The sequence below is a fragment of the Hyla sarda genome, chromosome 6 (assembly GCF_029499605.1).
Source record: "Hyla sarda isolate aHylSar1 chromosome 6, aHylSar1.hap1, whole genome shotgun sequence".
Taxonomy (NCBI): Eukaryota; Metazoa; Chordata; class Amphibia; order Anura; family Hylidae; genus Hyla; species Hyla sarda.
This window is the reverse complement of record NC_079194.1, coordinates 45,389,096-45,412,705: the sequence shown is the minus strand read 5'-3', so window position 1 is coordinate 45,412,705 and position 23,610 is coordinate 45,389,096. Positions and strand designations below refer to the sequence as shown.

General features: G+C 44.1%; 1 protein-coding gene across 5 annotated transcripts in view; it reads right to left on the bottom strand.

Annotated features, from left to right (window-relative positions):
- DDR2 (discoidin domain receptor tyrosine kinase 2) overlaps positions 1-23,610 on the bottom strand; it is a 106,954-nt gene that overhangs the window by 46,343 nt on the left and 37,001 nt on the right. For 3 of the 5 annotated variants that reach the window (XM_056523571.1, XM_056523570.1, XM_056523572.1), the window contains 4 exons: positions 15,355-15,456; positions 11,741-11,843; positions 4,733-4,964; positions 1,490-1,637 (listed from right to left, as the gene is read on the bottom strand). In XM_056523571.1, coding sequence (XP_056379546.1) covers positions 1,490-1,637; positions 4,733-4,964; positions 11,741-11,843; positions 15,355-15,430 — 559 coding nt within the window. In that variant the 5' untranslated portion in view covers positions 15,431-15,456. Of the gene's footprint in view, positions 1-1,489; positions 1,638-4,732; positions 4,965-6,954; positions 7,200-11,740; positions 11,844-15,354; positions 15,457-23,610 lie in introns of those variants that run through there. The other 2 variants (XM_056523573.1, XM_056523574.1) reach the window with 2 other exon arrangements.

The following is a 23,610-nucleotide window of genomic DNA, read 5'->3' as shown; positions in this document are numbered from 1 at the left end:
CCACCTCTGTCCATGTCAGGAACTGACTGGAGCAGAAGCAATTCCCAGTTTCTGAGCCTGAAGCAGCACCCGGCACAGAATTCCGGCTGCTGCTCGGAGATGGCAGAGGTCCCAGTGGTGGGACCCCCGCAATCAGATATCTTATCCCCTGTGCTTTGGACAGGACAGTTGTGGGTGAAACCACAGAGCGGATCCTGTACAAGTCTCATATGAAGAAAGCAGGAACCTGTGTTTATAAAGCAGTAAAATTACACTTATTTAACTTCAAGGATCGCTGCAGTTGGCCTTTGTTTTGATGGAAAAAACATGAGATTCTGTATTTAATGAGCAGAAATATTACACTATTCTTGGCAGGCTGGCTATGCAAGTGCTGTGTCTCAGATAAAAAAAATGTGCAATTCTATGTGTACAGCAGTGAAATTAACCAATTTTTGCTATTTTTTGGGTCTGTCTATCTAATTATGTATCTTTCTCATATCTATCTCATATCTATCTATCTATTTCATATCTATATCATATCTATCTCCTATCTATATCTTATCTATATATCTCATATCTATCTATATCATATCTATCTATCTATCTATCTATCTCATATCTATATATCATATCTATCTCCTATCTATATCATATCTATGTATCTCATATCTATCTATCTATCTATCTATCTATTTATCTGTTTATCTATCTCATATCTATCTATCTCATATCTATCTATCTCCTATCTATATCATATCTATCTATCTCATATCTATCTATATCATATCTATCTATCTATCTATCTCATAGCTATCTATCTATCTATATCATATCTATCTATCTATCTCATATCTATCTATCTATGTATCTCATATCTATCTATCTCATATCTATCTATATATCTCATATCTATCTATCTCCTATCTATGTATCTCATATCTATCTAATATCTATCTATATATCTCATATCTATATATCTCATATCTATCTATCCATCTATCTCATATCTATCTATCTCATATCTATCTATCTATCTATCTATCATCTACAATCCAACAGTGTTTGCAGCACAACCAGGCAGTGCAAGTAATTATCGGGTGCAAGCAGATGTAGTTGGTCCCAGTCGCAGACCGCACATAGATCCAGAACACACAAAAGGGGTTCCGCAGCACTCCAGTTGAATAAATTGTGTTTTTATTAACCCACGGTCACATGCAACGTTTCAACAGCATCACACTGTCTTTCTCAAGCATGTGTTCTGTATCTATCTATCTATCTCATATCTATCTATCTTATTTTTATCCACACCTTTTAAAATTTCTTACCCTATGCAAGTATTTTCCAAACAGGGAGCCTCCAGCTGTTGCAAAACTACAACTCCCAGCATGCCTGGCCAGCCTAAGGCCCTTTACCCTGCTTGCACAATGTTAACAAGGATAAGTAAAATCCTATAGGACTCGTGGTGCCGCTCATCTCTTGAATAATGAGGATTGATACCAGGAACACTTACCCAGCCAAGCACAGCCGTACAGCTCCACCCGCAGGCACACATTCATAGAATGGTCCGTCACCGGGATGAAACGTAAAAACCTGGCAATAATAGGAGGCTCCAGGTCCTTTAACACTATGTCATAAGGGTTGGCATTGCCTTCTAGAACCTGAAAGAATACAATTTATTTAGCAAAAAGAAAATCTGTGCAGTAAGAAGAATGAGGGAGATTTATCAAAACCTGTGGAAAAGAAAACTTGCCCTGTTGCCCATAGCAACCAATCAGATCGCTTCTTTCATTTTTGAGAAGGCCTGTGAAAAATGAAAGAAGCAATCTGATTGGTTGCTATGGGAAACTGGTCAACTTTTTCTCTCTACAGGTTTTGATAAATCTCCCCCATGGAAACACCTTTAATAAAAAAATAAAATAAAATAAACAAAAAAGCCATAAAGACACTAAAGTTATGCTCACACGGCGGGAATGTCCGTGCAGAAGTCCACCGGAATATTCTGCACTGACATTGTGCTGCAGCAGAGTCCAATTTATTTCAATGGGATTCTGTGCACACGTCTTTGCATTCTTTCTGCAGATTTCGCTCAGAAATGCATTGCCATCTATGAGACGCCGCATTTATGAGCGGTCCTAGCCCGAACTTTTTAAATGTGGAGAAGATCTGCTCGTATTTTCTGAGCGGACATTCCGCACATTTTCCTACTGTGTAAACATAGCCTAAGGGGGTAGCTATGAAGGCCTTTATATATATTCAGCAAACCTGTGCGGCCATGCTGAAATCTCCGCTAGCATGAAGCTCCTAGAAATTTCAACAGCAGTATAAAGGGGTACTCCAGTTTAAAGGGGTCCTTCCAGTATTTATCAGCTGCTGTATACTCCAGGGGAAGTTCTTTTTTTTTATTTTTTATTAAGTGGTACTCCGCCCCTAGACATCTCATCCCCTATCTACAGGATAGGGGATAAGATGCTTGATCGTAGGGGTCTCGCAGCTGGGGACCCACGCGATCATGGCTGTGGCAACCCAGACATCCGATGCAGAGAGCAAACTTCGCTCCATGCCGAAAAACTGGTGATGCAAGGTGGAGGCTCGTGATGTCACGGCTATGATCCCTCAATGCAAGGCATTGACATCATGAGCCTCTGGCGCTGCAGCCTACACTCTAAACAAACGCTGGGTGCAACAGGGAGATCGCGGGGGTCCCCAGTGGCGGGACCCCCGCGATCAGACATCTTATCCCCTATCCTTTGGATAGGAGATAACATGTCTAGGGGCGGAGTACCCCTTTAATTTCTTTTCTGTCTGACCACAGTGCTCTCTATTGACACCTCTGTCCATGTCAGGAACTGTCCAGAGCAGAATAGGTTTGCTATGGAGATTTTCTTCTCTGGACAGTTCCTGATATGGACAGAGGTGTCAGCAGAGAGCACTGTGGTCAGAAAGAAAAGAAATCCAAAAAAGAAAAGAACTTACTGTGGCACATACAGCAGCTAATAAGTACTGGAATGATTAAGATTTTTAAATAGAAAAAATTTACAAATTTGTTTAACTTTCTAGCACCAGTTGATTTAAAGAATTTTTCCCCCCCCCGGAGTACCCCTTTAAGGCTACTTTGACACTGCCGTCATGTCCCAGCAGTACATCTGCCGTTGTAAAACGATGTGTATAGCGGGAGAAAAATGAGTGCATGCACCGCTATACTCCTCTAAAAGAACGGACCCCATTATAATCAACGGGATCTGGCGGTGCCCATTGAATCTGAGTGACAAATTTATCAAGTGGGGGACGGCACTTGATGAATTTGTCACACGGCAAGTCATGTTGCTAGTTTAGATGACATTTTATGGCTGGTAGGAGTTAGCCAGAGATAGCGTGTAAATATTGGGTACTGCTGCAAATCCTGTAACATGATAAATGAACGTGCTGTAAATGAGGAAACTTTCCAGTCAGGGTTTGGAAGAGCTCTAAACGAAAAGTCAGGCTGCTGCGACATTTCATGCGACATAGTTTGATAAATTCCCTCCAATAACTACTCCCCCAAGATTTTAGTCACTATGGGGGAGATTCATCAAAACCTGTGTAGAGGAAGAGTGGTGCAGTTGCCCATAGCAACCAATCAGATCGCTTCTTTCATTTTTAACAAGGCCTCTGCCAAATGAAAGAAGAGATCTGATTGGTTGCTATGGGCGACTGGGCAACTTTTCCTTTGCACAGGTTTTGATAAATCTCCCCCTATGAGGGTAGATTTACCAAAACCTGTCGAGAGGAAAAGATAACCAGTTTCCCATAGCAACCAATCAGATTGCTAGTTTTATTTTTCAAAGGCCATTTAAAAAATGAAAGAAACGATCTCATTGGTTGCTATGGGCAACTGATTAACTTTTCTCTGCACAGGTTTTGATGAATCCCAGCATTTTTTGACACAAAAAAAAAAATGGAAAAAAAAAACACCTGAAAAACAGTTGCAGTTTTTCTTGTTCCTGTGTTTACTCCTTGCATTTTCAATGGCGTTTTGTCTCTTCTATATACTTCTATAGGAGCATAATTCCAAGATTTCAATAAAAAACGCCATATTCTCAACAGACTGTGATTTTGAAAAACGTCCACTGAGCTCAAAAACGCCAAAGAGGAGTGAAGAAACACCAAGTGGGTATGGGATTTCATAAATTCTGATTGACTTTCAGCTAACATTTTCACCAAAAAAACGCAGTTCAGCATTTGTGGCAATTTTTTGGGGCATTTAAAAAAAAAAAAAAGAGTGGAAACTTAGCGTAAGGATATCTTCAGACAGTGAAATGTCCCCACAGAAATTTCTGTGTGGACATTCCACCAAAAACGTAGCGCTAGGACCGCTCGGAAATGCGCCCTCCCGTAGCCTGCAATGCATTTCCGTGCAGACTCCACAGAAAGAATAGACATGTCTATTCTTTCTGCTGACTCCGGAATCTGAATTTTCCCCATGTACACAGTGCAGCAGAATCCCATTGAAATCTGCAGCGGAATGTCTGTGCAGAATTTTAATTCAGAACATACCCTAACACTATACTAGAAGCACACTCAGACTCCAACCAATAGAAACTTTTGACGTGTCCTGAATGGCATAGTGTGCACTTTGCTGTGGCGCCATTCCAAAAGTACAGCCTTTCTTGCTTATGTTGTATCTCATGCCTATATATCACATTCATATGAGAACATTATGTTATTCTAGTAATAAATATTTTGGTTAATTAAAATTTACCATGAGCTGCTATACCTGGCTACCATGACGATTTCTCCAGGAGATCCAACGCGTGCCATCTCGACTGTAGTTTATTTTAAACATTTGGGCAAACTCATTGCCATGTCCTCCAGCGTGTCTACCCTGAGTGCCCACCAATGTAATAAAATGGAGGACTCGCAGGTCAATCTGGAGAAACTCCGTCAGTTCTTCTGGGTCTACTGGCATCTCTGGACACCAAGCTCCATCTCCTTCTTCTAAATCCAGCCTGTGACAGAAAACAATTCAAACACATTGTTATCAGGGGTCAAGTCCTGGGGGAAAAAAAGTGTGGGAACTCACCCAAGATTTCCACTTAAAGGGGTACTCCTCCCCTAGACATCTTATCCCCTATCCAAAGGATAGGGGATAAGATGTCTGATTGCGGTGGTCCCGCCGCTGGGGACCCCCGTGTTCTCCATGCTGCACCCGGCATTCGTTTAGAGCGTTGGGTGCAGAACCGGAGGCTCGTGATTTCACAGCCACAGCCCCTCAATGCAAGGCTATAGGAGGGGGCATGACGGCTGTCATGCCCACTCCAATAGACTTGCATTGAGGGGGCATGGCCGTGAGGTCACAAGCTTCTGCCCCCCTTTGCCAGTCATTCGGCACATCCATGCATCGGATGTCTGGGGTGCCGCACCCAAGATCGCTGGGGTCCACAGCGGCGGGACCCCCAGGATAAGATGTCTAGGGGCAGAGTACCCCTTTAAGGGCTGGTCCTGCAGGACTCCTACTAATGGGAACTGCATTCCTGCTGTGGAAAAAGTGCAGGAACTCCGTTCTCATGAGCTCCTGCAGGACTTGAGCCGTGATTATTATTAATTATTATTACTATTATCATTACTATTATTATTTATTTTCCAGGTCAATAACACTGCAAACAAAAGCATGAAATATATCAATAAAATGAATAAATAAAATCTATATTTACTTTAGTTTACATTTTTCATGTTACATTGTTGTTAAAGGAAAACTGTCACCCTGATCACCTACATGTAACCCAATACACTGGGTTATGGCGTGGGTGATCAGGAGTCCAAAGAGTCCTTACTTACAAAATTCTGTCCAATGGTTCTTGTGATATGGGCTCCAGAAGCTCTCTTGCTATATGTACTTAAGTGTGCGCAGGAGGCGGGGCCCCACCGGTTGTCTGCCTCTGTCCGTCTCCTTCTACTGCCGCACACTCAGTTTGCATAATATTTTGCGACTCCACATCCCAGTGACAGAGAGTCACCGGTCACATGAGCGCTCCGCTCTGTAGCTGGAATGCATGTGCCGACGGACTATACAGCGCTCGCATCGTAACGACATGAAAGCTTTGGTTGCTGACGGCGCTCTACTAATCTAGCAGTGTGCATGCGCTTCAGCTACAGAGTGGAGTGCTCATGTGACCAGTGATTTTGAAACAGAAGTAATTAACAAATCTGTTTAACTTTCTGGCACCATTTGATTAAAAAAAATATGTGTATGGGCATACTTGGCCTGTTAAGGATAGGGTCACACGTGCGGTATTATGCTGCCTATTTGCTGCTGCATATTTTCCTACCCAATGAAGTCAATAGGTTGCAAAATACGCAACTGATTTTGCTAACCATTGTCTTTAATGGGAGGGAAAATACCCAGCAGCAAATACACATAAAAATACAGCACATGTGACTCTACCCTAAAGTTTTTTTTTCATTTAAAGAGTACTCCAGAATTTTTTCTTTATCCCTATATGCATGGGCTACTGCAAATATAAAAAATTACACCTTAGCGTACCTCCAGCCGTTCCCAGGGTGCCGCCTATATCTCTCTCCCGTCTGCTTCTGGGGCCAGACATGTCTCACCACGCTCAGCTAATCAAAGTTGTGGTAGCGGGGTGTGATGAGAGCAGATGTTGTTACCCTTGGGGCAGATGGCATTAACCCCTTGTATTTGTGACGCCAGGGCGTGGTTTGCCTAAAAACAGCAGAAGGCATACCGCAGGATCCTGGGCTAGGCACAGGAGCAATAAGGACTCCGACGCCAAGTTACAGACAACAGTAGCTTTACTGAGGGTAGACAGTTGGTAAAGTCTATACAGTTCAGCCAGGGCCCAAGGAGGTGGCCAGTGACGCAGAGACCTTAAGGGCTTGTTGGGACTTGTAGTAGGACTGGATAATTGAATGCAGACCACGCTGACTTGACAGACGACAAGGACTGACTTGACTCATAAAGCTGTGACTTTAGCTTACTTGAAATGATGGTGGCTGCAGGACTTGACTTTGAGGCACTAGGCACACTAGGCACGACTTCACTGGACCTCAGCAGGAAGCAAGAGCTCTAAGCTCCAAGAGAGAGAAGCTAGCTCCACCCAGGGCTTATATGGGGGAGACTAGCAGGGAGCCCATAGGTCACTCTTGGGATCTCCTGGGTAAAAATCACATGACATAACTCTTAAAGATACAACACATTTAATAATATAATACACAGCAGAACATATGTACAGGGGGAAACAAGTGCTAGGGGCCCTGGGGACACTGAAGGAGGCTGCCTGACAGGGTAACAAGGGTACGGGGTTACATCTCCCATACTGGGCCACCACAAACTCCCCCTCTTAAATACAGTCATCCTTGATGCCCAGTCCTGGAGGGCGGAGGACTGAAGTGGCCACTGGGGCCTGGTGACAGTTCCTAGGGCATTATGCAAAATGTCCTTCACAGATCTGGTTATAGAACAAAGTAGAAACGAGTCCATGTAGCATTGTAAATGTCCATACATGCTCTCTGGTTTGGTAAACATGTGGGATTAATGAGCTTTGTAACTGCTCTAGGAACACATTTTAGACCATAATACACACAAATTTGCAGATTGGGCTTCCCAAGGCTATCTACCCAATGCTTTGGCTGCTTGGGCCCCTTTGGTTCTTAACACTTCTCATCAGAACTAAACAAGTAGTGTGATACTATATAACCATTTTATCTCTGCATGATGTACTCTGCCTCTACACGTGTCTTACTTTTAGTTTCAGGAGAACCCTCTGGCCAGTAGAGTACCCTGTACACGAGGAGAGAAAAATGTTAGACAGATATATATACATTGGACATTTTTGGACTGGGACTACAAGTAATGTTACAGTCCTAATTTAAGTGTTTACATATGAACTGACTTTGTGTGGTACACAACCTTATACACTATATTGTGAGCTAATCTTTGTACCTTGCGGGAATTTGTCCTTGTGTTGACGTAGTGGCCACCCTTTTCCTGACCGGGTCAGGATACCTCCTATATCAATTGCCATGAACAACAGACACTGTACACCTTGACATTTTGTACAAACACATTATATACATTTTATTACAATACACAATAACCATTATAGTACACCAACGTAAGTATTTACTTGTGCAAAGAGAATGAGCAAAAATATATTACTCTAATGGTGCATACATGCTTCACAGTCCTGGTACACTTTAGGAGTTCTTAGTAAGGAATTACGGCTAAAAGCCGGGCACATACACTTATGCAAATGGTTACAAATAAACTTCTTGACAAGTTCGTCAGGCACTTCTTCTTAAACGTTGCATAACCTGTGGAGAACAAAAGTACTTCACAAGGAAGGTTAGTGATATACAGTAGAATTATCACAGGTAGACTCCTTTAACTTGGGAACTTGCCATCTAATGGACTCACTTGGGTGTTCCAGTTCAACCGGGACAACGTGGACTCTGTAATGGTGGGGCTGATGGTTACCACCATTTGCTCTGCAGCGGCTTGTGCCACTGGGGGAACAGAAGTTGGTGCCTGTTGGGCTGGCCAAACCTACTCTGCGGGATTAGGCCAAGGCACTTCAGTTGGTGCCCGCTGGTTAGGCCAAACCTCCTGAACCACAGGAGTAGGCCTGAGCACAGTCACAGATGACTTTGGTAAGTACTTCAGTGCCGTAACAGGCACCTCGGGCATGTAAACCTCCTCCTCCTGGATGGTACCTCTGACTTTAGGCGGCAGCAATCCAAAGGCATTGGCGTCCCAGTCGTCCAATAGGAAGTAGGCAAATGGAATCTGGGTTGGATTTTTGGATGGGTCATCGCAGCTGGCCACTCTCCTCTCAAGCCCTGTACAGGAGTATACTCCACGATCTCCCCGCCCATTAGAGAATGAAATGATGGGGGGAGATAGTCTCTTTGCACTGCCCGACAATTAACCAAGATGGTCCCACCATGACGACAGTCCATGAGGGTGCCAAACCCCTGCACTTTATAAAATTTTATGACCGTGACTCAGTGACGTTCCAAAGGTGGCTCTCCCTCTCTGGTGATGTTCTAGCTTCCTAATGTACAGGGCCTCCAATGCTTTTGTGTCCTGCTGCTGCGCTTGTCGCACCTCATATGGCAGCAGCTTCGGCCCATCTCTTTCCATTCTTTGTGCCCTCAGCCCCTCTACAATCTCGACCACCTGAGCTTCTCTTCTGGCCCTCTCGGACTGGACTGGGCCACTGGGAGGATTGGACTTCCCTGGCAAGGAAGAAGGTGCTCACCCATATATTGTATTAGTCCAGGCTCATCGCCAAACAACCCCTTTGGTAAAGGTGGGGACCGGGAATGTGCTGCAGATTTTTGGGCCTGGGGGGTTTGCTCTGGGCTAGGGGTAGAAGGAGGGGTAGAGAACACGGCCTCAGCCAGGGTACTCACTTCTGACTCCTCTATGTGAATTTTGGCCCAGGATCCCCAAGTCTGGTGGTGAGGGGACAGCCTCACCGGCGATGATGAACAACAAGATGCTGGCGTTCCCTCCTCCGGGGTTGGTGGCCAGTCTCCATCATCCTCAGGCAGCGGGACTTGGTAGCAGGCCTCTTCGGCCCCGAGGGAGATGCGCTGTAAACGATCTGCCAGCTCCTGAAACATTTGCACCGCGTCAACTTTCCGGGCCTCCAGCACCATCTTGGCACTCTCTGCACGTGTGCTTGCCTGTTCCGCCATGTTGCTCCTCTGACTGACTTCCGGCAAACTGGGAGGATCCGGCAGAGTTGCTCCTTTTATGCAGGGCTTTGGGAAAATGGCTAGCTGGCTGGAAGTGCGTCAGCAGTGCAGCGCTGACTTCCGCTCCCCCAGCAACAAGGGGCAGATCTTCACAGTTCCACTTCCGGCATGGATACAGCAACGTGGTTTCCCCAGGGGCGGGACGCTGACCAGTGCGAGACATTTTTGCGCGCTTCTCCTCCACATCTTTAACCCTTGCAGGTACAGTCAATACTTGGCAACGTAACATAGTTTCAGACCTAATCTTGCACATGGTTGACACAGTACTTTTCTTCACCTCTTCCTCAAGTAAACCACTTTTCGTTTGCAAAGACCCATACACCTTCTGGCGCAGACTTAAATCGCATCAGCATACAGTTTTCTGCAGACAATATTGGATACAGTTCAGACTAGGGGAGGACTTGTGGCATAAGGTGCACACCCGTCTCCTGTTCATGACGCCGAAAGTGTGGTAGCGGGGTGTGATGAGGGCAGATGTTGTTACCCTAGGGACAGATGGTATTAACCCCTTGTATTCATGATGCCAGGACGTGGTTTAGCCTAAAACCACCCGAAGATATACCGCTGGATCCTGGGCTAGGCACAGGGGCAATAAAGACTCCGACGCCAAGTTACGGACAACGGTAGCTTTACTGAGGGTAGACAGTTGGTAAAGTCTATACAGTTCAGCCAGGGCCCAAGGAGGTGACCAGTGACGCAGAGACCTTAAGGGCTTGCTGGGACTTGACTCATAAAGCTGTGACTTTAGCTTACTTGAAATGATGGTGGCTGCAGGACTTGACTTTGAGGTCTCCAACACTCTGGACACACACACTAGGCGACTGCACTAGACCTCAGCAGGAAGCAAGAACTCTAAGCTCCAAGAGAGAGAAGCTCCACCAAGGGCTTATTTGGGGGAGACTAGCAGGGAGCCCATAGGTCACTCTTGGGATCACCTGGTCACTGATACCTCCTGGGTAACAATCACATGACATAACTCTTATAGAGATAGATACAACACATTTTATAATACAATACCCTGCAGAACATATGTATAGTGGGGGAAACAGGTGCAAGGGACCCTGGGGACACTGAAGGAGGCTGCCTGACAGGGCAGCAAGGGTACGGGATAACATCTGCCGTGCTGGGCCACCACATAGCTCTCAGCAATGTCCCGCCTTAGCCAGTTATTGGCTGAGCGGCAGTGTCATGTATCGGGCCTGAGCACCAGGAAGAAGGACAGGCCCAATACATCACATAGCTTCTCAGCCTGTCACAGGCCAAGGTGGGACATCACTGAGGCCATCAATCAGCCGAGCGCAGTATGACATGTTGGGCCCCAGAAGCAAGAAGAAAACTAGGACTGGAGGACAGAGGAGCCACGGGAGGTAAGTTAAGGTAGCCTGGGATTAAAAATTCACCAGAGTACGTCTTTAAGTTAAAAAGTTTAAAAGATGCATTAAACACATTTCCATTTATGAAAATGTCCTGTTTGGGATACATATGAACTTATGAATCTCCCTTATGCTTGCTTTGTTTTCATAACTGGTTGCCTATGGAATCCAGTAAGGTGGTTACACATGCTTAGTTCAACTACAATCTCCTGGTATGTCCTCGAAGTATTGGTATTTAGTCTCCACTGTGCAAATAAGCATAGGGAATTGTGGAAAAGCATGTGCACTATTGCAGTGAATGGGCGTTGAGCTGCAGTAACCAGGCCCGGCCACTAGACAGTGAATGGAGCCACTGCTTCCAGTCCCATTTATTCTTTAGTGCTGGCTCCGTGGCTGTGCCAAAAAGCTGGTTGGCAGGGGTGCTGGTGTTGGCATCACACTGATCAGCAATAATTGGCCTATCCTGAGAATAAGCTATCAATCATATTTCCCCAGGAAACCCCTTACAGAAGCCACATTTAATGTGAATGAGGCCTAAATCTACACAGAAAAGTATAAATTACACACAGTTATATAGTTTGAAAAGACATTTTTCCATGGATAGTGTAAATGATGTATAATGTAGTTACCTCCCATATTTGGCTGCAGTTGATTCTGACCACTGACTAGATGCCGTGATGTCTTCATCTGGAATTTGTCTTCCTGTCATACCCAATGGGTAACGGCAGACAGCTGCAAATGACAGTCACATTTATAATGTATGCTTCTATGTGTTAATATTATACTGATCAAATATTTATTCTTATAGTGGACTATATTATATAACTTAGTCTAAAACCTTACCAACAATTTTCTATGCGCAGTCAGATATAAATTATTGTTATATGTTGTACATCTTGGCAAAACAATAGTTTTTCTAATAGATTTCTTTAAAAAGTTTCACATTTTATTAAAGAAAACTGCCTTTGAAAATCAAACCACTAGGGGTCCCCATACCTCCTGGGACACTGATGAGTCCCACAGCAACATCAGCGTGTCCAAGGGTCATGGACACAAGAGGGGTGATTGACAAGGCTTCAGAAGGAACACAGCCTGCAGCAACAATGCTGTAACATGGGGTTTCACCAAACATGTGCCTCCAGCTGTTGCAAAACAACAACTCAAAGCATGCCTGGACAGTCAAAGCTTTCATCTGATGTATGTTCTAGAGGAAGTTGAGTTGTTCTTTTCTGTCTGACCACAGTGCTCCCTGCTGATACCTCTGTCCATGTTGGGAACTGTCCCTAGTAGGAGCAAATCCCCATAGCAAACCTATCCTGCTCTGGACGGTTCCTGATATGGACAGAGGTGTCAGCAGAGAGCACTGTGGTCCGACTGGAAAGAACTACACAACGTCTTCTGTAGTATACAGCAGCTGATAAGTACTGGAAGGATTAAGATTTTTTAATAAAAGTTATTTACAAATCTGTTTATTTCTGGGCACCAGTTGATTTGAATTTTTTTTTCCACCGGAGTACCCCTTTAACCCCTTAAGGACAATGGACATAAACGTACATCCTGATGCGTTGGTAAAGTGTACCTGTCAACAAAAACTTTTTATATAAATGTAGATAATACCATTATATGTATATTTGTAATATACATTGGTTATAAATTGTGTATATTTTTAGGAGAAAAAATGCTGTCCCTGCAGCTATTGTCTGTGAGTCTCTGTGAGGAGTCCAAAAACAGGAAGTGAGGGCAGGACAAGCAGGGTCTGTGCAGGCTCCTGGCTTGTCAATCATCCTGATGTATGAGCCAGGAGCATGTCATAGAGCCTCAGTGCACACTGTCCTGCTTGTCCTCGGTGTACAGAGCCCCGCTTGTCCTCGGTGTACAGTGCCCTGCTTGTCCACCCTCACTTCCGGTATTTGGACTCCTTATAGAGACACACAGGCAATAGCTGCAGGGACAAAAATATACAATTTTTTTAACCAATGTATATTACAAATATTATCTACATTATATAAAAAGTTTTTGTTGACGACAGGTACACGCACCAGGATGTACATTTACATAATGTACATGAACGTGAGCACCGGACAGGTGGTTGCATCATGCACAGCAGGTTCCTGCTGCTATTAGCAGCCAGGGAGCTGCCGGTAATGGCAGACATCAGTGATCGCACTGATGTCCACCATTAACCCCTCAGATGCCATGATCTGTACAGATCATGGAATTTGCAGAATTGCGGGCGGTTGAATGGATGATCGGATTGCTCGCGGTACTGTCGCTGGGATCCGATCATCCAACATGGCAGCAGATCAGGGAAGATCGCCGATAATACTGATCAGTGCTATGCCTATGCATAGCACGGTTCAGATTATGCAATCTAATGATTGCTATCAATAGTCCCCTATGGGGAATATAAAAGTGTAAAAAAAAAGTTAAACAAAATGTGAAAAACCCCTCCCCCAATAAAAATTGAAATGGCCCCTTTTTCCTATTTTATCCCAAAAAGCGTAATTTTTTTTTTATAAACATATTTGATATCACCGAGTGTGTAAATGCCCGAATTATCATATTATGTTAATTTTGATACAAAAGTTTGAGATTTTTTTTAAGCGGTCCAATTATAGTATAGTATATAATCATAATAATTATTTTAATCGTATTGACCCACAGAATAAAGAAAACATGTCACTTTTACTGTAAAGTATACAGCATGAAAACAAAAGCTTTCAAAATTTGCTAAATTGAAGTTTTCTTTTCAATTTCCCACAAACAATATATTTTTTTTGGTTGCGCTATACATTTATTGGTAAAATAAATTATGTCATTCCAAAGTACAATACTTTCAAAAATAGAATGGAGACAAATCGCACTCACCCACTGTAGTTGCGTGAAAAGAAGATATTTGTTCCAGAAACATTTTAATGGTGAAGACAGACGTGAGAAATGGAGGAGCACAAGAACAAGCGACTTGTTTTGCGCCGGGAGGTGCTTTCTCTAGCTTGTGAAGAGAGCTAGAGAAAGCGCCTCCCAGCATGAAACCAGTCGCTTGTTCTTGTGCTCCTTCATGTCTCACGCCTGTCTTCACCATGAAAATGTTCCTGGAATAAATATCTTCTTTTCACACAACTACAGTGGGTGAGTGCGATTTGTCTCCATTCTATTTTTGAAGGTATTGTACTGCATCTTTGCAAATCATCTGCACCCCCAAGTATTGCATCCTTATCAAGTCCTCCCCTGAAAGCTCGGCTTATTTTGGTGGAGGTATAATCATAATATCATTTGACAGCAGTGCCACTTTGCTATCTATTATTAGTTACCATTACAAAGTAAAATTGGTCACACAAAAAACAAGCCCTCATATGAGTCTGTGGATGGAAATACAAAAGAGTTATGATTTTTAGAAGGCGAAGAAGAAAAAACGTGAATGCAAAAATAAAATTGGCCTGGTCCTTAAAGGGGTTATCCAGGAAAAAACTTTTTTTTTGTATATCAACTGGCTCCAGAAAGTTAAACAGATTTGTAAATTACTTCTATTAAAAAATATTAATCCTTTCAGTACTTAAGAGCTTCTGAAGTTGAGTTGTTCTTTTCTGTCCAAGTGCTCTCTGATGACACGTGTCTCAGGAACCGCCCAGTTTAGAAGCAAATCCCCATAGCAAACCTCTTCTACTCTGTGCAGTTCCCGAGACAAGCAGAGATGTCAGCAGAGAGCACTGTTGCCAGACAGAAAACAACAACTCAACTTCAGCAGCTGATAATTATTGAAAGGATTAAGATTTTTTAATAGAAGTAATTTACAAATTTGTTTAACTTTTTGGAGCCAGCTGATATATATATATATATATATATATATATATATTTAAAAAAAAAATACGTTTTTTACAGGAATACTCCTTTATGGCCATAATGGGCAGGTCCTTATGGGGTTAAGAGGATAAGGCTTTGCCATTGTTTTTGCAAAAAATTCAGGGTGTGTCCCTGAAGCATAAAAAATTCACTCCGGTCATATTACCGACTATATTCGGGCACGTGAGTTGAACCCTTCCAAGTACTGCAGGAAGTATCTAATGTACATTATCCGTGGAATTCACATGAATGGGCATGTGCACATTGACTTGTATCAGTGATATTTTATGATGTGGTCTCCAGGAGCTGGAAAAGGTCTGAGGCGGGGATATAAAAACTGTGTAAATAGCGCTATTAGTATAGGCCGGCGTATGGCTGATATTGCCAGCTCGGTTGCACTCACCTGGGTTGACCTGCGATTCCACAGAGCTCAGGATTTGCAGAAGTAATATTAATGTAATTTGTTTTTCGGCTGTCATCTTTAAGCAGATGAGTTCAGAAAAACCTGCAGAAACATAGCAAACACCAGTTTTTAGCATCATGTTATTAGTTTTCCTGCCAAGTAGAGGTTCAGACACTAGCAGAATGTTAATGGACCGGGGAGATTCCACCTTCATATCATCATCTATTTTACTTAAAGGGGTACTCCAGTATAAAAAAAAATTCAAATCAACTGGTACCAGAAAGTTAAACAGATTTTTAAAGTACTTCTATATAAAAATCTTAATCCTTCCAGTACTTATCAGCTGCTGTATGCTCCAGAGGAAGTTGTGTAGTGCTCTCTGCTGACACCTCTTCTGACTCCTTCTGGAGTTGGGATTGGGGTATTGCATGTGTTGTATCAGGCTAGGAAATTAATTGCCCCGTACTGGATCAGGGCTAGCCACCATACGATTGCTGATCTTACTGCCCGGGTATCCCTGACTGTTCGCTTAGAAAGGGGTATCTACGAGAAGCGTAAGGCTACTTGCTAGTTTCAGGCGATTTGGGGACCTTAAGTGTGTGCCCACAATTTAAGATCAGGTGATTCTTGAGGGGGGGGGGGTGCTTTTCTTCCTTAGTGGATAGGTCTGGAGATGGAGAAGGGATTAACTTCATCCGTGGGTGCCGGCCTCACTTTTCTGTTTAATGTGTGGTTGTTTCCTTTCCTTTGTGTTGCATTGCTTTGTGTGGTTGTTTCCTTTGTGTTGCATTTGTGCTGCACTGTCTCTTTCTGTTTGTGGGTGTGCCCGCTATACATGCATGCTCAGTGGTCTTTCTGTGTGCTATCTACATTTCTGTTATTGCTTACCCTACCTTTACTCACATGACGGTCGCTGGTCCTGGATCTGGCTATATGGTGGACATGGGATAGCATGGTTTGTGTGTGTGTGTGTGGGGGGGGGGGGGGGGAGTTGGTGTTTTCCTTTTTTGTATTTAACCTTGTTTAAAACACAAAACTTTAACAAAAAAACTATCTGATTTTAAAAAATTTAAAAAAAGTTATTTAAAAGTTTGTTTAACTTTATGGCATCAAATGATTAGAATTTTTTTTTTCCCCCAATGGAGTACGCCCTAAATATCACCAAGACTATAATGTTCTATTCACATTACTATATTCGTATACATGGCAATCTTTATTTAAATGGGCTCTGTCACTTTGAAAAATCTTTGGACATGTGGTAGAGCAGTGTTTCCCAACCAGGGTGCCTCCAGCTGTTGCAAAACTACAACTCCCAGCATGTATTTTGCTGGAGGCACCCTGGTTGGGAAAAAACTGTTGTAGAGACAATGTCATGCACACTCACCATCACTAGTCCTGCAGTAATATCTGTTTTATTCCAGCACAGCTCCATTCATGTGTCTTATTACTGTAACAGGTCATGTGATTACCAGCTTGACCACCAGAAAATCACTATGCTCAATGTGCCAGAGTTCTGGGTCAGCTGACTTGCTGCAACATTATCACCTATCAGATCGATCCTGCTTGCTCCCAGATTCCTCCTCTCTCAGCTCTGTGTACTGCTGCTTCTATCTCTATGGGATCAGTATATGTAGTAGTTATACACGTCCCCCAGCTCTATCTGTATACTGCTGCTGTTATTTCTATGGGATCAGGGTATATATTATATACACCTCCCCTCCAGATCTATCTGTATACTGCTGCTTCTATCTATATAGGATCAGGATATGTATTAGTTATAAACCCTCCTCCTGCTATATCAGTGTATTGCTGCTGTCATCTCTATGGGATAAGGATATATAGCAGATATACACCTCCCCCAGCTCTATCTGTATACTGTTGCTGTTATCTCTATGGGATTAGGATATGTAGTAGTAATACACCTTCTGTATATTGCTGCTATTTTTATGGAATAAGGATATACAGTATAGTAGTTTTTTGGCTCCCCTAAAGCTGTTTTCATGTTTTCTTTTTAGATTTTGCTGTGATTTCCCCCCTCCCAAAAAAAGTTACCAACAGTTTTGCAAATCACTGTAAAGATGTGTAATTCTTAGGGTAGGGTCACACGTAGCACACCCACAGCATATTTTAAGTTGCGGATGCACTATTGCCCATCCCTAAAGTGTCCCTCCAGCTCTGCCCTTGTGTCCTTCGTGCAGCAGCAATCCATCACTACAAGCGAACATAGAGGGAGCTGTGAGTCGCGCGCACATGCGCAGTGTACCCCAGACATCATGGCCGCTTTAGGCCCAGCTCAGGGAGCATGGGGAGAGGCCGCGATGTCTGGAGAGCTGCGCATCTGCATGCGACTTGCAGCTCCCTCTGTGCTTGCTCGTATCGGCAGATTAGTGCTGCGAGCAGGACACACGGGAACAGCTGGAGGCACACTCACTTTCGCCTCATGGCAATAAAAAGAAGAGCAAAACTAAAGAGAAACACACTTTGAATGAGAAAATACATCAAAACTAATGTGAACTGACCTGAACCCACTTATGAGTCTAATAAGTTTACCTGGGGGAACATCAGCACCATCAGCCTGATTAGATGACCAGGTGCAGTGATAAAACTCTATACCATCCCTCTGCAAAACCAGAGGATTCATGGGAAATGTAGGCAGCATTAGGAAATTGTGATGGATCCTAGAGTCACCCTACCTACTTGGATGGACTTTGGGACATCGCTATTTGTACCCCTCAGTTGATGTTGTCCAGTGACATAAAGCTCAGAGTTAAAATACTTTTATTTACTGTTTTCATACACCTTCTGCACACTGTCCACTTTCTGTGCACAATACACCATTTTGCACATGGTCTACCTTTTGCACACTGTCGACCTTTTGCACACTGTCCACCTCCTTTACACAATACACCTTTTGCAAATGGTTCACATTTTGCACACGGTCCACTTTTTGCACACGGCTCACCTTTTGTACAATGCACTAATTCTACACATGCTTTTCTTTTTTGCACACAGTCCAACTTCTGCACACCTCCACCTTTTGCACTCAAGGCACTGTATAGGGAGAGCTAATCACCTTTATTGGATTATCTCCCAGACTCACTGTCACCTGTATTGTCTTTACTGACCCTTCCCCCTGTGATGTCCTTCCTATAAAAGAAGACACTTGTCCCACAATAAAGAGTTCTGATTTTATACCTGAAGACTGGTGTTGCCTGGTTCTTTGAGTACAAGGATGCAATAATCTCTAGTACTGCCTGGGGATATTGCCTGTGATAAAACTCCAAAATTGACCCCAGGGTGGCGTTTTCAAGAGGCAAAATGTGGCAACCACATTTTGCCACATTTTGCCTCTTGAAAACGCTGTGGAGACGGCGAAACATGTAGAGGCGGCAATTTAGTGTTTTAATTTGGTGTCAGTGTTGGAATGTTGGGCTGCTGCAGAGCCCTTGACATTGAAGCTATACTGCTCTAATTATACTCGTACTATCCTACCTGACATCCTAATTTTAATCATCACCTTGCTGGGTTTATTTCTATTTTTATAAGTATACATAATAAAAGTTACATTTTAAAGGTGGATTAATTAGAGGTGTTTTTGCACCCCGGGCTACGGCCTTGGGGTTAGGAATTCAGTATTGCCTGTGATATGCTGGGGCTTGTCCTCCATAAGGAGAAGTCAGTCCGTCAAAGAAATAATTTAAGTCAGGGAACTGTAATCATTATGGCTGAAAACTCATGCAATAACCTCAGCATGATTCTCTAATAATAGTCTATGTTACACTATATAAGCAGACAGATTTTTTTCTGGAGTGCTTCTTTAAATGGACATTGTCAGATGAAAAAAACTTTTTTATTTTTTGTACATCTTGGCAAAACATTAACCTTTATAATACACTTCCTAAGAAAATGCTATTTCCTTTTTATAAAATCATGGCTTTGTCCAAGCCGAAGCACAGGCATAGACAAAGTCCAGTAAGTGAGGGTGGGCTAACACTCCTCTGTGCTCTCTCCTGTCTGATAGTACTCATCTGTGCTCTCTCCTGTCTGATACCGTTCCTCTGCTCTCTCTCCTGTCTGATAGTACTCCTCTGTGCTCTCTCCTGTCTGATACTACTCCTCTGTGCTCTCTCCTGTCTGATAGTACTCCTCTGTGCGCTCTCCTGTCTGATAGTACTCCTCTGTACTCTCTCCTGTCTGATAGAACTCATCTGTGCCCTCTCCTGTCTGATAGTACTCCTCTGTACTCTCTCCTGTCTGATAGTACTCCTCTGTGCTCTCTCCTGTCTGATAGGACTCCTCTGTGCTCTCTCCTGTCTGATAGGACTCCTCTGTGCTCTCTCCTGTCTGATAGGACTCCTCTGTGCTCTCTCCTGTCTGATAGCACTCCTCTGTGCTCTCTCATGTCTGATAGCACTCCTCTGTGCTCTCTCCTGTCTGATAGGACTCCTCTGTGCTCTCTCCTGTCTGATATCACTCCTCTGTGCTCTCTCCTGTCTGACAGCACTCCTCTGTGCTCTCCCCTGTCTGATAGTACTCCTCTGTGCTCTCATCTGTCTGATAGTACTCCTCTGTGCTCTCTCCTGTCTGATAGTACTCCTCTGTGCCCTCTCCTGTCTTATAGGACTCCTCTGTGCTCCTGTCTGATAGGACTCATCTGTGCTCTCTCCTGTCTGATAGGACTCCTCTGTGCTCTCTCCTGTCTGATAGTACTCCTCTGTGCTCTCTCCTGTCTGATAGTACTCCTCTGTGCTCTCTCCTGCCTGATAGCACTCCTCTGTACTCTCTCCTGTCTGATAGTACTCCTCTGTGCTCTCTCCTGTCTGATAGTACTCCTCTGCCCTCTCCTGTCTTATAGGACTCCTCTGTGCTCCTGTCTGATAGGACTCATCTGTGCTCTCTCCTGTCTAATAGGACTCCTCTTTGCTATCTCCTGTCTGATAGTACTCCTCTGTGCGCTCTCCTGTCTGATAGTACTCCTCTGTACTCTCTCCTGTCTGATAGAACTCATCTGTGCCCTCTCCTGTCTGATAGTACTCCTCTGTACTCTCTCCTGTCTGATAGTACTCCTCTGTGCTCTCTCCTGTCTGATAGGACTCCTCTGTGCTCTCTCCTGTCTGATAGGACTCCTCTGTGCTCTCTCCTGTCTGATAGGACTCCTCTGTGCTCTCTCCTGTCTGATAGCACTCCTCTGTGCTCTCTCATGTCTGATAGCACTCCTCTGTGCTCTCTCCTGTCTGATATCACTCCTCTGTGCTCTCTCCTGTCTGATATCACTCCTCTGTGCTCTCTCCTGTCTGACAGCACTCCTCTGTGCTCTCCCCTGTCTGATAGTACTCCTCTGTGCTCTCATCTGTCTGATAGTACTCCTCTGTGCTCTCTCCTGTCTGATAGTACTCCTCTGTGCCCTCTCCTGTCTTATAGGACTCCTCTGTGCTCCTGTCTGATAGGACTCATCTGTGCTCTCTCCTGTCTGATAGTACTCCTCTGTGCTCTCTCCTGTCTGATAGTACTCCTCTGTGCTCTCTCCTGCCTGATAGCACTCCTCTGTACTCTCTCCTGTCTGATAGTACTCCTCTGTGCTCTCTCCTGTCTGATAGTACTCCTCTGCCCTCTCCTGTCTTATAGGACTCCTCTGTGCTCCTGTCTGATAGGACTCATCTGTGCTCTCTCCTGTCTAATAGGACTCCTCTTTGCTCTCTCCTGTCTGATAGTACTCCTCTATGCCCTCTCCTGTCTGACAGTACTCCTGTGTACTCTCTCCTGTCTGATAGTACTCTCTCCTGTCTGATAGTACTCCTCTGTGCTCTCTCCTGTCTGATAGGACTCCTTTGTGCTCTCTCCTGTCTGATAGCACTCCTCTGTGCTTTCATCTGTCTGATAGTACTCCTCTGTGCTCTCTCCTGTCTGATAGCACTTTTCTGTGCTCTCCCTTGTCTGATAGTACTTGTCTGTACTCTCTCCTGTCTGATAGTACTCCTCTGTGCTCTCTCCTGTCTGATAGGACTCCTCTGTGCACTCTCCTGTCTGATAGCACTCCTCTGTGCTTTCATCTGTCTGATAGTACTCCTCTGTGCTCTCTCCTGTCTGATAGCACTTTTCTGTGCTCTCTCCTATCTGATAGGACTCCTCTGTGCTCTCTCCTGTCTGATAGGACTCCTCTGTGCTCTCTCCTGTCTGATAGCACTCCTCTGTGCTCTCTCCGGCCTGATAGGACTCCTCTGTGCTCTCTCCTGTCTGATAGCACTCCTCTGTGCTCTCCCCTGTCTGATAGTACTCCTCTGTGCTCTCCCCTGTCTGATAGTACTCCTCTGTGCTCTCTCCTGTCTGATAGCACTCCTCTGTTCTCTCTCCTGTCTGATAGCACTCCTTTGTGCTCTCTTCTGTCTGATGGCACTCCTCTGTGCTCTCTCCTGTCTGATAGTACTCCTCTGTGCTCTCTCCTGTCTGATAGTACTCCTCTGTGCTCTCTCCTGTCTGATAGCACTCCTCTGTGCTCTCACCTGTCTCATAGCACTCCTCTGTGCTTTCTTCTGTCTGATGGCACTCCTCTGTGCTCTCTCCTGTCTGATAGTACTCCTCTGTGCTCTCTCCTGTCTGATAGCACTCCTCTGTGCACTCTCCTGTCTGATAGCACTCCTCTGTACTCTCTCTTGTTCTATCAGACAGGAGAGAGCACAGAGGATTGCTAGCCAACCCTCACTTACTGGACTTTGTCCCAGAAAACACTTCTGATCTGTTCCACCTCTCACTCTTTTCTCAAATTATCCTTTCTATGTGATCCAGCTTCTTGTTTTATGTCTTTCATCCATTTGGAAAGTAAAGTCTTAGTTTCTGGAAAAGTTGTGGCTACAACCTACAAATGGAAATGCATGATATTGTCCAGTGTTTCGTGAGTAGTGTGTTTTTTCTCTACAGACCACAAATGATTCTTGAAGACATGTGACTCTGCGTGCCTGAGCAGACCAGAAGAAGTAGAGAAGAGCCACAATGTACAATTATGAAAATTAGGTTGAGAGAACTATGTGTAATATTACTGGGGACTGTCAGAGAGAATAAAACTACAGAATCCCAATGCAAGTATATAGAAGCCCTTTATTCACCAAATATTAAAAGATATGTCCCATCATAGATACATTGGCTAACCCATCCCAACTCCCCTCAAACAGTAGGGAGGGACACTTTGAATGATCCATCCACCATACATTTTGAATAGTGGCCATTTTCTTTGAGATTACTAACCTCACAATGCATTTTTGGTTGATCTCTGTTTATGAGTTCAAATCAACTTTCAACATTACGTATCAACACTAAAATGTAAAAGGACCCTTACTCTTTCTAACAGGATTCCTGTGCCTGGCCCCAAGTTGTGAGCAATAACACCTAAGGGTTCTTTTATACGGGCAGATAGCTGCCCGATACAAGCCCCTATTGACAAGTGGATTTACAGTCATTGAAAGGACCCTTTAGATGACCCAATCATTGGTAGTGAACAGCGTTTGAACACTAGCAGGATTGTTTTTATGACTGTTCACTTCCATAATTTTTGGTAGCACATTTCCTGCTTACATGGGGAGATGTGACGCCGACAAGCAATACATTTTAGGGCCACACGACCTGAGCAATCAGTAAATGAACGAGTTTTTGCTCCTTTACTGGTTCATTTCTATCTTTAACACCCATTCAGCCAATAATCGCCTTATATAAAAGGCCCTTAAAGGGGTAGTCGCATCTTCTCTGATTCTCCCCTGATTACCTCTCTCTGCTGTCATCTTCTCCCACTCCTGGTGAACGGGGCTGGGGTCAGAGGCAAGTCCTTTGCTTCTGTATCTGATAGCCCTAGCTTAAAGGGGTATTCTGATGGAAAACATTTTTTTTTTATCAACTGATGCCAGAAAGTTAAACAGATTTGTAAATTATCATGAACAAAGAGATGTTTGAACATTGGAGCACTAACCTCAGACACCAGGTAATTTCTTGCGAAGATGCTTTATTTCATGTTGCTGTACACAAGGTAGCAGGGAGGTAGACAGATGACAAGCATGCGGGTGGATGCAGCCGGTGGGCGACGGTCCGTTGTCGTGCCCTAGCACTTCGTCAGGCGTGACGAAGCGATAAGGCGCGACAACGGACCGTCGCCCACCGGCTGCATCCACCCGCATGCTTGTCATCTGTCTACCTCCCTGCTACCTTGTGTACAGCAACATGAAATAAAGCATCTTCACAAGAAATTACCTGGTGTCTGAGGTTAGTGCTCCA